Here is a 15979-nt window from a genome sequence, read left to right as displayed (position 1 = left end):
CGGCGCACTATTTTATAACAATGAAGTCTATATTACGTGACATGGCGTAATGGTGTAACCTCGATCATGAACAGTGAGATTCTGATTATACCAGGCCGGCATATATTAAATGTTGTTTGAAAAGTGGAGAGTGTGTACTCCATGAGGGATCACAAATGTGCTTGTTAGGATTAATATCCGTTCTTTGAAGTCGTCATACAGAGGACCGAACTATTTCAGGTTGCAGTGTAACATCTTTATTGTTTTTTAGTGGAACATGGACAGCCGACACGTGTTTCGCCCCCTCTTGGCGAATTGTGCCGGGGCTTTCTCAATCCCCAGCCTGGGATTCAACCCGTAAACTAACCCGCAGACCGAGGACTGGGAGCAGGGACCGAACTGCGCCATCAGCCCAAAAAACTCACAGAAGAACTCTTGCTCCTCGAGTATTGAACTTTCTGTATCTTGGATATTATCAAAATTGGAAACAGTAATAATATACGCTGTATATGTGGAAATAGCCTTGAGAAAGCCCCGGCGCAATTCGCCAAGAAGGGGCGAAACACGTGTCGGCTGTCCATGTTCCACTAAAAAACAATAAAGATGTTACACTGCAACCTGAAATAGTTCTGTCCTCTGTATGACGACTTGAAAGAACGGATATTAATCCTAACAAGCACATTTGTGATCCCTCATGGAGTACACACTCTCCACTTTTCAAACTTGCATTCCTGTATGAAGCCCAAGAGGTCCAGAGCTTCGAGTGTGTCTCCATTCACCTACAAAAGCAGCTTATCAAAGCGCTGTTTAAGCCTTGGAATCCTTGGACCTTTCCTACCTTGCCTGTAACCTAAATATATTAAATGTTGCCCGTGCCTAGTGAAATCCATCCGTCCTTAATTCCTGCAGCCCCCAACCCCAACCCCTTTCCTCCACCTACAACCTTTCTAAAGCCACACGTGTTTGACTGTAGGGCCTGATTATTAGTCCTTAGAGCCCTCTCTTTGCAAGGCTCCTAAATGCTCTACTTCACAGGACATGGTCAGTTCAGCATCTAATCTGTGGCCTAAACCCAGATTTCAAATGCTTCCTTCAAGGAGTAGGAGCGCCTTGCTTCCGGACATCCCAGCGGATGTCAACACTAAATGGAGTGTAAATTTCAGCCAGTCTGGGAAAAAGTCTTTGTGAATTTTGGTTCTTGGTCTGTGACGTTAGAGACCGCTTAAAGTGCCAGCTCACTGCTGATAGTAGGGGAGAGGAGTATGTTTTTCAGGCTACCTTGCTTGGGCTGTTTAAGCTTTTTCTGCATTTTGCTCAGTCACTTTGTTAGTAGCTATTCCAATGTTCAGATTTTAAAGTCTGCCTTGCAAAGGCAATATACTATTTATCCAATGATGACAATATTAAAAAAAATAGTGTGCAGCCTTCCTTTTCTTTGACAGGATGCTTAGCAATCGTTGAACCTAAGTTCTTAAATCTGATGTCATATTGAGGGCCTAGAAGGTGATGCATGAAACTCCTGTTCCCTTGGTTTCATCCTGTAGGTTTACAGCCTGATGCAGAGGTGCTGGGACTCCAAACCAAAGGAAAGACCAACCTTCAGTGACCTTGGGTTTAGTGTGGACACCTTGAAACGCAGCCACAGCAACATGGGGGGCTAGAGCTACGAGCCCCCCTGGATGTCTTCTGACCTTCGTATGTGGTCAGCCACAGGGTGTAAGAGGAAGAGCCGAGACACAGGAGCTGCTTTACAGTGCCACGCATTACTGAAGCTACTGAGAGGTGCAGCTGCGGACTATCTCACACTCACCTCAAGGGGGAGACACATGTGCAGCTACAAACTATCTTCACATTCACCTCAAGCGGGCGACACAGGTGCAGCTACTAACTATCTTCACATTCATCTCAAGCGGTAGACACATGTGCAGCTACAAACTGTCTCCACATTCACCTCAAGCGGGCGACACAGGTGCAGCTACTAACTATCTTCACATTCATCTCAAGCGGGAGACACATGTGCAGCTACAAACTGTCTCCACATTCATCTCAAACAGGAGACACAGGTGCAGCTACAAACTATCTTCACATTCACCTCAAGCGGGTGACACAGGTGCAGCTACTAACTATCTTCACATTCATCTCAAACGGGCGACACAGGTGCAGCTACAAACTGCCTCCACATTCACCTCAAACGGGAGACACAGGTGCAGCTACAAACTATCTTCACATTCATCTCAAGCGGAGACACAAGTGCAGCTACAAACTATCTTCACATTCATCTCAAGCAAGAGACACAGGTGCAGCTACAAACTTTCTCCACAATCATCTCAAGCGGAGACACAGGTGCAGCTACAAACTATCTTCACATTCACCTCAAGCTGGAGACACAGGTGCAGCTGCAGTGTATCTTCACATTCACCTTAAGGAGAAGACACAGGTGCAGCTGTAGGCTGTCTTCACATTCACCTCAAGGAAGAGATGTAGATGCAGCTGTAGACTCTCCCTCGCATACGTTTCATGCAGGAAGCACAGGTGCAGCTGCGGACTGTCTTCACAATCTCCTCGAGGAGGAGACACGGATGCAGCTGCAGATTTGTCTCCTCACATACTTGTCATGCAGGAGACACTGGCAGCCTCACACTCTCTTCACATTCACCTCAAGCAGGAGACACAAGCGCAGCCGTTAGCTGTCTCCTCACATGTAGTTCAAGCAGGAGACACAAGCGCAGCCGTTAGCTGTCTCCTCACATGTTGTTGAAGCAGGAGACACAAGCGCAGCCGTTAGCTGTCTCCTCACATGTAGTTCAAGCAGGAGACACAAGCGCAGCCGTTAGCTGTCTCCTCACATGTTGTTGAAGCAGGAGACACAAGCGCAGCCGTTAGCTGTCTCTCACATGCATTTAATGCAGGGGACATGTACAGCTGTATACTGTCTCCTCACAGACATTTCATGAAGGAGACACATGTACAGCTGTAGACTGTCTCCTCACATACATTTCATGCAGGAGACACAGGTACGGCTGTCAACTGTCTCCCACATATATTTCATGCAAGAGACAGGCAGCTGTAGACAAGCTACCGGTCCCCGGTAGCTTGTCTCCTTTCTGGTGAAGAATTGGCTTGGTAGTTTGGTCTGCCCTGTTCCCATCATGCACTGAGACAGGAACAGACTAATTTGCATGTAGCCAGGTTCTGAGCTGGGATGGTGCAGTGAGCTAAAAAACGGTGATGGATCAAGCCCTGATCTCTTGACTGGGTAGGAGTATTCTGCATCATTCAGAAACTCTGTCCATCAACTTTTCCAAAATTGATTTTCTCCACACTAAGTGTGGGAGGGTATACTCAGACGTGAGTCCCTGGCTCATTGCACCATCAGGATTCAAGCAAGCCGGGCCGATGACGGCTGAAATGCCAGAAACCGGTCCCCGGTAGCTTGTCTCCTTTCTGGTGAAGAATTGGCTTGGTAGTTTGGTCTGCCCTGTTCCCATCATGCACTGGGACAGGAACAGACTAATTTGCATGTAGCCAGGTTCTGAGCTGGGATAGTGCAGTGAGCTAAAAAACGGTGATGGATCAAGCCCTGATCTCTTGACTGGGTAGGAGTATTCTGCATCATTCTGAAACTCTGTCCATCACCTTTTCCAAAATTGATTTTATCCACACTAAGTGTGGGAGGGTATACTCAGACGTGAGTCCCTAGCTCATTGCACCATCAGGATTCAAGCAAGCCGGGCCGATGACGGCTGAAATGCCAGAAACCGGTCCCCGGTAGCTTGTCTCCTTTCTGGTGAAGAATTGGCTTGGTAGTTTGGTCTGCCCTGTTCCCATCATGCACTGGGACAGGAACAGACTAATTTGCATGTAGCCAGGTTCTGAGCTGGGATGGTGCAGTGAGCTAAAAAACGGTGATGGATCAAGCCCTGATCTCTTGACTGGGTAGGAGTATTCTGCATCATTCAGAAACTCTGTCCATCACCTTTTCCAAAATTGATTTTATCCACACTAAGTGTGGGAGAGTATACTCAGACGTGAGTCCCTAGCTCATTGCACCATCAGGATTCAAGCAAGCCGGGCCGATGACGGCTGAAATGCCAGAAACCGGTCCCCGGTAGCTTGTCTCCTTTCTGGTGAAGAATTGGCTTGGTAGTTTGGTCTGTCCTGTTCCCATCATGCACTGGGACAGGAACAGACTAATTTGCATGTAGCCAGGTTCTGAGCTGGGATGGTGCAGTGAGCTAAAAAACGGTGATGGATCAAGCCCTGATCTCTTGACTGGGTAGGAGTATTCTGCATCATTCAGAAACTCTGTCCATCACCTTTTCCAAAATTGACTGTCTCGTCACATACTTTTCATGCAGGAGAAACTGTCCCCTAACATACATCTAGGGCTGGAAGCACAGGTGCTGCTGCAGACTGTCCCCTAGCATGCATTTCAGGCTGGGGACACAGGTGCAGCTGCAGACTGTCCCTGCCATGCATCTCAAGCAGTAAACAAGGCGTTGTTTCAACTGTCCCCTTACATACATCTCCATCTGGAAGCCCAGGTGCTGCAGTAGATTTTCCCCTAGCATGCATCTAAGGCAGGAGACACAGGGCAGCTGCAGGCTATCCCCTAGCATGCATCTCTGGAGACACAGGTGCAGTTGCAGCAGACTTACCCCTGGCATGCATCTCAGGCAGGAGACACGGGGCAGCTGCAGACTGTCCCCTAGCATGCATCTCTGGAGACACAGGCGCAGTTGCAGAAGACTTACCCCTGCCATGCATCTCAGGCAGGAGACACAGGGGAGCTGCAGACTGTCCCCTAGCATGCATCTCTGGAGACACGGGTGCAGTTGCAGGAGACTGTCCCCTGGCATGCATCTAAGGCAGGAGACACAGGGCAGCTGCAGGCTATCCCCTAGCATGCATCTTTGGAGACACAGGTGCAGTTGCAGGAGACTGTCCCCTGGCATGCATCTAAGGCAGGAGACACAGGTCACCTGCAGGCTATCCCCTAGCATGCATCTTTGGAGACACAGGTGCAGTTGCAGGAGACTGTCCCCTGGCATGCATCTAAGGCAGGAGACACAGGTCACCTGCAGGCTATCCCCTAGCATGCATCTATGGAGACACAGGTGCAGTTGCAGGAGACTGTCCCCTGGCATGCATCTCAGGCAGGAGACACAGGGCAGCTGCAGGCTATCCCCTAGCATGCATCTTTGGAGACACAGGTGCAGTTGCAGGAGACTGTCCCCTGGCATGCATCTCAGGCAGGAGACACAAGGCAGCTGCAGACTGTCCCCTAGCATGCATCTCTGGAGACACAGGTGCAGTTGCAGCAGACTTACCCTGCCGTGCATCTCAGGCAGGAGACACAGGGCAGCTGCAGACTGTCTCCTAGCATGCATCTCTGGAGACACAGGCGCAGTTGCAGCAGACTTACCCCTGCCATGCATCTCAGGCAGGAGACACAGGGCAGCTGCAGACTGTCCCCTAGCATGCATCTCTGGAGACACAGGTGCAGTTGCAGCAGACTTACCCCTGGCATGCATCTAAGGCAGGAGACACAGGGCAGCTGCAGACTGTCCCCTAGCATGCATCTTTGGAGACACAGGTGCAGTTGCAGGAGACTGTCCCCTGGCATGCATCTAAGGCAGGAGACACAGGGCAGCTGCAGGCTATCCCATAGCATGCATCTCTGGAGACACAGGTGCAGTTGCAGCAGACTTACCCCTGCCATGCATCTCAGGCAGGAGACACAGGGCAGCTGCAGACTGTCCCCTAGCATGCATCTCTGGAGACACAGGTGCAGTTGCAGCAGACTTACCCTGCCGTGCATCTCAGGCAGGAGACACAGGGCAGCTGCAGACTGTCTCCTAGCATGCATCTCTGGAGACACAGGCGCAGTTGCAGCAGACTTACCCCTGCCATGCATCTCAGGCAGGAGACACAGGGCAGCTGCAGGCTGTCCCCTAGCATGCATCTCTGGAGACAGGTGCAGTTGCAGCAGACTTACCCCTGGCATGCATCTAAGGCAGGAGACACAGGGCAGCTGCAGACTGTCCCCTAGCATGCATCTTTGGAGACACAGGTGCAGTTGCAGGAGACTGTCCCCTGGCATGCATCTAAGGCAGGAGACACAGGGCAGCTGCAGGCTATCCCATAGCATGCATCTCTGGAGACACAGGTGCAGTTGCAGCAGACTTACCCCTGCCATGCATCTCAGGCAGGAGACACAGGGCAGCTGCAGACTGTCCCCTAGCATGCATCTCTGGAGACACAGGTGCAGTTGCAGCAGACTTACCCCTGGCATGCTCTCAGACAGGAGACACAGGGCAGCTGCAGACTGTCCCCTAGCATGCATCTCAGGAGACACAGGTGCAGTTGCAGCCTGTTCCTTGACATGCATCTCAGGCAGGAGACACAGGGCAGCTGCAGACTGTCCCCTAGCATGCATCTCTGGCAGGAGATTGTTGCTGCAGACTGTCCCCCAGCATGCATCTCCAGCAGGAGACACAGGGCAGCTGCAGACTGTCCCCTAGCATGCATCTCCGGCAGGAGACTGATGCTGCAGACTGTCCCCCAGCATGCATCTCTGGCAGGAGACACAGGGCGGCTGCAGACTGTCCCCTAGCATGTATCTCCGGCAGGAGATTGTTGCTGCAGACTGTCCCCTAGCATGATTCTCCGGCAGGAGACTGTTGCTGCAGACTGCCCCCTAGCATGCATCTCCGTCAGGAGACACAGGGCAGCTGCAGACTGTCCCCTAGCATGCATCTCCAGCAGGAGACACAGGGCAGCTGCAGACTGTCCCCTAGCATGCATCTCCGGCAGGAGACTGTTGCTGCAGACTGTCCCCTAGCATGCATCTCTGGCAGGAGACACAGGGCGGCTGTAGACTGTCCCCTAGCATGGATCTCAGGAGACACAGGGCAGCTGCAGACTGTCCCCTAGCATGCATCTCCGGCAGGAGACTGTTGCTGCAGACTGCCCCCTAGCATGCATCTCCGGCAGGAGACTGTTGCTGCAGACTGTCCCCTAGCATGCATCTCCGGCAGGAGACTGTTGCCGCAGACTGACCCCTAGCATGCATCTCTGTCAGGAGACACAGGGCAGCTGCAGACTGTCCCCTAGCATGCATCTCTGGCAGGAGACACAGGGCGGCTGTAGACTGTCCCCTAGCATGCATCTCCGGCAGGAGACTGTTGCTGCAGACTGTCCCCTAGCATGCATCTCAGGAGACACAGGGCAGCTGCAGACTGTCCCCTAGCATGGATCTCAGGAGACACAGGGCAGCTGCAGACTGTCCCCTAGCATGCATCTCCGGCAGGAGACTGTTGCTGCAGACTGTCCCCTAGCATGCATCTCAGGAGACACAGGGCAGCTGCAGACTGTCCCCTAGCATGGATCTCAGGAGACACAGGGCAGCTGCAGACTGACCCCTAGCATGCATCTCTGGCAGGAGACACAGGGCGGCTGTAGACTGTCCCCTAGCATGGATCTCAGGAGACACAGGGCAGCTGCAGACTGTCCCCTAGCATGCATCTCCGGCAGGAGACTGTTGCTGCAGACTGTCCTCTAGTATGCATCTCCGGCAGGAGACACAGGGCAGCTGCAGACTGTCCCCTAGCATGCATCTCCGGCAGGAGACTGTTGCCGCAGACTGACCCCTAGCATGCATCTCCGGCAGGAGACACAGGGCGGCTGTAGACTGTCCCCTAGCATGTATCTCCGGTAGGAGACTGTTGCTGCAGACTGTCCCCTAGCATGCATCTCTGGCAGGAGACACAGGGCGGCTGTAGACTGTCCCCTAGCATGGATCTCAGGAGACACAGGGCAGCTGCAGACTGTCCCCTAGCATGCATCTCCGGCAGGAGACTGTTGCTGCAGACTGTCCCCTAGCATGCATCTCCGGCAGGAGACTGTTGCTGCAGACTGTCCCCTAGTATGCATCTCCGGCAGGAGACACAGGGCGGCTGTAGACTGTCCCCTAGCATGGATCTCAGGAGACACAGGGCAGCTGCAGACTGTCCCCTAGCATGCATCTCCGGCAGGAGACTGATGCTGCAGACTGTCCCCCAGCATGCATCTCTGGCAGGAGACACAGGGCGGCTGCAGACTGTCCCCTAGCATGTATCTCCGGCAGGAGATTGTTGCTGCAGACTGTCCCCTAGCATGATTCTCCGGCAGGAGACTGTTGCTGCAGACTGTCCCCAAGCATGCATCTCTGGCAGGAGACACAGGGCGGCTGTAGACTGTCCCCTAGCATGCATCTCCGGCAGGAGACTGTTGCTGCAGACTGTCCCCTAGTATGCATCTCCGGCAGGAGACTGTTGCTGCAGACTGTCCTCCAGCATGCATCTCTGTCAGGAGACACAGGGCGGCTGTAGACTGTCCCCTAGCATGTATCTCTGGCAGGAGACTGTTGCTGCAGACTGTCCCCCAGCATGCATCTCCGGCAGGAGACACAGGGCAGCTGCAGACTGTCCCCTAGCATGCATCTCCGGCAGGAGACTGTTGCTGCAGATGGCCAGAGGTAGGGAGGAGGGAACCACAGGTGTAAAGGGCTGAACGTCCCCAGGAAGGGCAGCAGGTGCTCCTTGCTTCACAAGAACTGCCGAACTCGACAGAGAGACAAGTAACGAGATGTTGAAGGAATGTCTGTCTGCTAATGCCCAATACGAAGAACCGAAGCCAATTTCAAGAAATATGCTGCCATTAATATAACCCTTCAGAGGGTGACCTGTGTCCCACACAGCAGTGACTGAAAAGCATCTCATCTGGAAGAACACCTCACAGATCAACAAGAAACCAAAGCCATGACTGAGAGTTCAAACAAACAATAACGGCCAGGGAGCTCGGATGCACGCTGCCTCTGCTGAGGCCATATTCAGTGTGAACATTGTTTTGTTGAATAAAGATTTTTGTGCAGGAAGTTTTCGCACTTGAATTTGACATTCCTGGCAACCCAGACCTGCACATCACTAGTAGGTGACAAGGATGCTCCCAGGAGAGAATCACGGTGCAGACAGGAGATCCAGAGAAGGTGCAGGCTGTTACCTCGCTCACTCACTCATGCATGCATGCATACACACATGCACAGACACTTCTCCAGGCAGGTGACATGAGAGCAGGTACAGGCTGCCCTACACACACTTTCCATGGAAAAAGCAGAAGGGACATTACCTACTGTAACATTGCTCACCCACTTTTTGCAGCACACACACACCCTCTCCCTCTCCAGGGAGTAGATAACACAAGGGCAGCTGGACACAGGCTTCCCAAACACACACATGAAGTACAGGGGAAGTTACAAGCTGCTACCCTCACACACTCAGGGACTCACACACATACACACCTCCTCAGTAGGCCTGGGAGAAACTCGCAGAGTTGCACTCCACAGAATTCCACGGAGTTACATGAAAACAATGCAAGATTCTGAGGAGTTCCACGAACGGGCGGAAATCGGCGCACCGCGCTGCGTGAGCCCATTTTTAGCGCTGGGAGCTTATTTATTCCCTAGCAGCAGCTTTCTCACCGTGAACGGTTGCAACCGCCCGTGTTGGACAAATTTTGCCGGGTGCCCTCCTTGCACCCGAAAACACACTAGGGAATGCCAATTCTCACTCGCTAACTTACTGTTGGCGAGTCGTAAGTGAGAAAATACTCTGCCATGCAGTGGTTGGCGGAATTTGGCTGGAACTCTGCGTTATGCAATGCGTTATATGCATAACGCAGAATGGCCAAAACTCCGCCGGTGGAGCAGAATGTATCGCCCACCCCAACTCCTCAGACAGGTGACAGAAGAGAAGCTACAGGCTGCCCTCACTCAAACATCCCATACAGGAAGCACAGGGAAAGTGTCAGGTATTTACTTTTATCTCCTGCCTCTTTCACATAGACTTGAGAAACTGCAAACTGTGCTCTTAAATACACACACAGACACCTGGATACATGCACAGATGAACACACACAGCTGGATACATGCACAGATGAACACGCAGAAACACACCTGGATACATGTACAGATGAACGCACAATCCAGGATACACGCACAGATGAACACACAAAAACACACCATCTTGATACATGCACAGATGAACACCACACAGACACCTGGTTACAAGCACAGATTAACACACACAACTGAATACATGCGCCGGTTAACACACAAAAACACACCTAGATACATACGATAAACACACACACCAGGATACATGCACAGAAGAACACACATCTGGATAAATGCTCAGATGAGCACAAACATCTGCATACAGGCACATATAAACACAGCTTGATGCCTACACAAATGAACACAAAGAACTGCATACATGCACCTATGAACACCGCCCACACACACCTGGATACATGCACAGGTTTACACACACACACACATCTGGATTCATGCACAGATGAGCACACACACACCAGGATACAAGCACAGATGAACACACACACACACATCTGGATACATGCACAGATGAACACAAACAGCTTGATACATACACAAATTAACACAAACAGCTGAATACATGCACAGATGAACACCACACACACACCTGGATACATGCACCGATGAACACACATGTCTGCATATATGCACAGATGAGCACAAACATCTGGATAGATGCACAGATGAACACACACACACACACACAGCTTCATTCATGTACAGATGAACACAAAGCTGTATAACTGCACAAATGAACACCACACACACACCTGGATACAAGCACAGATTAACACACACATCTGGATACATGCAAAGATGAGCGCAAACATGTAGATTACATGCACAGATGAAAACACACACCAGCTTGATACATGCACAGATGAACACAAAGAGCTGAATACATGCACAGATGAACACAAAGAGCTGAATACATGCACAGATGAACATCACATACATCTGGATACATTCAGATATGAACACCACACACACACTTGGATACGTGCACAGATGAACACACACACAGCTTAATACATACACCAATGAACACAAAGAGCTGAATACAACACACACACACCAGGATTTATTTATTTATAAAGTTTTATATAGAACGAACTTGATCCCGAAGGATATCAGAGCGCTTTACAATTTGAGGCAATTAAATAACTTCCCACCCTATTCCCCTATAAACCCACATCCCACTATGGGACTAGAAATGCAAAATTAGAACAAAAAAATGTAATAACTACTAAAGATTTTACACAGATAATAAAAACAAAAACAAATCTTATACTAAGAATACATGCATCACACACATACAAAATAAATACAAACATAATGATGTGTACTCAGATTTCAGCGATTTATTAATAAAATTCTATGCTTTTATAAGATGTGTGAAGTAGCTTTCTATCTTCTTCACCTTCACTACAAATAAGGCAGAGGCCTCCTCAAAGCTTTCTTTGGAGTTCCTGATAGCTTTCTCTAATTTAGGGAGGATAGAACTCTGACCATCTTGAAAACCTGTTTCCAGCATTTTTTGCCTAGTCTATCTGCGTTTTTAGGTCTGTCCTCATAGTTTTAACAGCCTGATGTACGTCTTGTAAAAAACATTATACACACAGAATGGGATTGGAGTCATTTTCTTTTAGAATAAAACTCTTCTATTAATTTCCTTTCTATACAACAGACCGATACAACTGGCATTTATTTCATGAAACAAATATGTTCTTGTGTAAAGGAATATTGGCTCCTTCAGGTTGGGGAACTACAAGAAAATCAATGTAATGCATGCACAGGTGAACACACACAGATAAAAAAAACACACACAGCTTGATTCATGCACAGGTGAACACAAAGAGCTGAATACATGCACAGATTAACGCCACACACACCCCTGGATACATGCACAGATTAACACACACATCTGGATACATGCACAGATGAGCACACACATCTGGATACATGCACAGATGAAAACACCTACCAGCTTGATACATGCACAAATGAACATCACACACACATGGATACATGCGCAGACGAACACACACTTGGATACATGCACAGATAAACACACACACCAGGATACACGAACAAGAGAACAAACACCTATTCAGTAAAGACTGACTCGGGTACAAGGAAAAGTATACACCGACACACACTGGTTTGCTTAGGGAGAAGGAAAGGTACACACTTTTGTCTCTGGTTTCAGCTAGAAGCACTGCACAAACAATCAACCAGAGGCCCTTCATTCTTGTTCTTTTATTTCATTTGTATATATTTTGTTTATACAGAGGTACAAATCATGGTCAATAAAGAAGAAACTCAAGACCCCTCGTGGGTAAGAGTCATCCACTGCCCATGCAAGGAGGACTGAAAGTAGCAGAGTGAAGTGCAAGTCACTAGCGGCCTCTCAGCGGCAGTGCCTGGGGCACAGGAGGGTTTAGACAAGGGGCGGCAGGTAGAGCTGGTGGGAGTGAACTCCAAACCTTTGTTGCACAGTCAAAGGAAGTCTGCTTCACTCCTCCTACTCTTGAGGGGATGGAGACTCAAGGCCTCCTTCCTGGTGATTGCTCATGAGACCTGTAACTAGCAGGTCAGTGATATGTGAGTGAGTCAACTGTGAAACCTGGCACACAATTGTGTTTGTGTGAGTATGTGTGTGTTGATGAGGCAATAGTGACTCCTAGCACACTAGTGTCATGTAGTTCCTAGGAACCCCCAGCACCTGCGCGTTTTGGATGGCCTAAACTGAGGGCTTTTTGTCCAAACCGCTTCCGGACACCCCCACAGGATATGTCAGCCGTTAACCAGCTAGCTCTACAGTGAGCTACTACCCCCCCCCCCTGTATCTTACAGTGGTTTACGTAGTTTCTGACAACCCCTAAACATGACAACCCTGATTTCTCAGGGATCGTGGAAAACAGTACGGTACTTTTTGCTCAGTCACTCGTGCAAGCTTACTCTCAGAAAATACACAGGATGGTGATTACGACGTTTCAATAAGTATTTATTGGTCCAGCGACAGTCTTGTGTAAAACATATGTGCAATCAGGAGACAGAAGCATACAAAAGAGATTGCTAGTACCAATATAGTAAAAGGTAGATACATTTCTAACATAGTGCTAATAAGATGAACATAATCAGTTCAGATAAAAACAGTAGCTTTTGCATATTCCTAAAATTTGCGCCCTAAATAATTTGCCTAAATGTATCCAGCATAGACATGTATGTGTAGCATGTATGTAGCTAAGAATCCCCTAGGGAAGAACTAACCCCCTCACCTGATGGTTGAGAATGAAGGACCCTGTCTGCTTTGAGGATGACACTTTGTAAGGGATGTTAGACTGCTGCATGTCGAAGATTCAGCACGCAGGACCACATGTCAGCTTGGAAGGAATTCTCCTCTAATTTGCAGGGGGGATAAGGGTCTTTTATACCAGCGTGGTCACTCCAGAGTTTCTTCTAGAATCGATATGGTTTGAAAACAACCACAAATGTTTTGGAAGCAATCATGTATGATTTCCAAACAAATGCGATCATGCACAGCTGGCTGTTGGCCAAGGATAAAAAAAAGTGGTGACCCTTATACAGAATAATTATACAGTGCCGGAGGATATGTTTATGTACGTCAGGTACGAGGATTATGATAGAGTACAGAGAGCCTGGTGTCGAAGAGACAGGAACAAGCTACTAGGTAAAAGGTCACCTGTTTAGAATAGTTATTGTCATGTGGATTGGACAATGTATGCAAAATGGGGTATATATGACAGAACTATCCTAAAGGACATGACACCCACTCCTCATCAAAAGGTCAACATGGTCAGCTACGTAATGATAAAGCTAACGCTATTAAAAGACATAAAAATCTATTACAATGAAACATAATAAAAGCAGTTTAAAAAGTCAAATATAACGTCCATACAAAAAAGCTATTTTTCCCTAGAAGCTTGTATATGTGGTTGTCATTATTCTGAGCCCCTTGAAAGCCACTATGCTCAGTTAGAGCAGAGAAGGAAAAATAAAACACAGTCAGTTTTCGACCTTCAATTTGGTAAATGTGTCAAAAGTCACCAAATAGTTCCCAGCAAAGGAGAGGCCAGATTGTTTATGAATCGTGCGCTGAAGACTCAACATCGCTGAACATCGTATCCGCAGCTGGCAATCCCTCCAGAACTTCCAGTATCATGTTGAGTGAGCAAAGATGGTCCTCTCTGGTTCCCACAGCAACTGCCAGGTAAGAATTAGATGCCTGCACACTTGGAACCGATGCTTGTACCTCTGGAGCAGAGTGGATATCCCTTGCAACAGGAGCGGAAGCATCCCTTGGCGGCTCTAGAATAGCCGTCATTAACATGGGAATACGCTGTGGACAACTCTACACGTGGGCCTGCAAGGGTTCCAGGTGCACTTCTATGTCCGTCTGCGCAACCGATGGAAGTGTCAGACACAGGTCCAACATGCAGCCAAATCTGCAGAAGAGGCAACGGAACACAGACAGGACACAGTCTAGCCAGACCGGTCTAAAAGACAGGAATCAATGCTTATTCATTATTGAAGCCGAGGCGTGCCCAGGTAGAACACCATACGCTCACGACAACGTTGTTACAGCAGTGTTCTCTCCATGTCTTGAGGGATTGAGATGTCCATTGCGAAGCAATAGAATTAAAATCAGGCTGTCTGGTACTGATAGCAGGACCAAAGGAAGCCCTCCAAAAACGCTTCCAATTACGGAGTGTATGAAAGCAGGAATTACTCCGAAAATGGTTTGAAAGGTGTTTACGAGACCTGATCCAAGTCGCTTAAATATGTGTACGATCCCATTCGTATCAGACATGTTAAAGATACGATTAACCATTTCTTCGAAATGGATATGGAAGTTTGTACCGACCAGGGCCTGTATCTCTGCCAAAGACCTTGCAACCTGGAGATCAAAAGTCTCTTGGGCTGAAGTTAAGGCCACATTTTGTTGAAACAACATGGATTTCAGTCTACTCAGTGAATCAAACCTTATACTGGAAAAATTCAATGAAGGCCACAGTGGTGCCTCCTTAACTGTGCGAGCCAGGGGAAACAATACTTGCTTACAACAAACAACCCTGAAGTTTACTGTGACTAGATATGCGATACCTGGCACCATACCACAACAGCCTTGATCGTTTGGCATTAAATCACTGTCTGTCAAGAGCAACTCGAACACTGGATGAACCACCGCAGATGAGGAGCCCTTCAAGTAGTAAGATAAGTTTGCTTTCGAAGCATTACACACTCCATGAAGCAGAACTCCTTATACACTAAGGATCCACTTAAAGCCCTCTCACTGTCAGTTCCACTTATGAAAAGTTCAGTGTCCATATTTCTGCACCTAGATCTATACAGTAACTCCCAGGTTTCTGGTATGTATCCTTCACCCAACGCTTCATACCTGCCTGCTTGGATGTATCTAAGCCATTATTGAAACTGGAATGTTGTGATTGGCAGTGTGATATAGCCATGAATTAACCATTCCGTAGACTGTGACTCTGCTACTGTAAATGGTAACTTCTGTAACTTTTCAATGAGCAGCATGGTGTACTTTGCATCTCTGCGTGCCATGGTCAACTGTCTGTCAGTCAGATTGTAAACCGAAAACAGATTTGAGCCGTTATTGTATTGCCATGGCACGTGGCCAGAAAGCAATGATTGTAGCGTCCAGCTTAAAAGCACAATGGAGCGGAATTGAGATTGCCCATGTTGTAGTATAGACAAATCTTGTTCCATTATGCCAATTGCTGAGGACACAATGTTACCCATTGAATAAATATGTGAAGAAAGTGTGGTTATGCCATTGTCTACCACAGCCAGGGTCTTTTCTAGGTTAAGTCAATCTAATGTAATCTCTCAGCAGCATCCTGTTGGGATAGTTCATTAAAGATGGCATGTAAAAAGTATTTTTTACGCGGTTTCATGGGACCTAGCAAGAAATCCCTAAGATCCATGTTGTCAGCTAGAAGGGACAAGTGTTTCACCTGTAATAGTATTGAGGTCGTTAGCCATTCTAGGCACAACTTCCTAACACTGGGTCAGGCC

At 48.5% G+C, this 15979-nt stretch overlaps 1 protein-coding gene across 1 annotated transcript in view; it reads left to right on the top strand.

Annotated features, from left to right (window-relative positions):
• Positions 1-2065, top strand: part of JAK3 (Janus kinase 3) — a 321936-nt gene extending 319871 nt beyond the window's left edge. The window contains exon 24 of the mRNA XM_086946801.1: positions 1524-2065. Coding sequence (XP_086802927.1) covers positions 1524-1640 — 117 coding nt within the window. The 3' untranslated portion in view covers positions 1641-2065. The remainder of the gene's footprint in view (positions 1-1523) is intronic.
• The last annotated feature ends 13914 nt before the right edge of the window (positions 2066-15979 follow it).

This window comes from Lissotriton vulgaris, chromosome 12 (assembly GCF_964263255.1).
Source record: "Lissotriton vulgaris chromosome 12, aLisVul1.2, whole genome shotgun sequence".
In the NCBI taxonomy this organism is placed as follows: domain Eukaryota; kingdom Metazoa; phylum Chordata; class Amphibia; order Caudata; family Salamandridae; genus Lissotriton; species Lissotriton vulgaris.
Note: the sequence above shows the minus strand (reverse complement) of the source record. Positions and strands in the feature narration are given on the sequence as shown.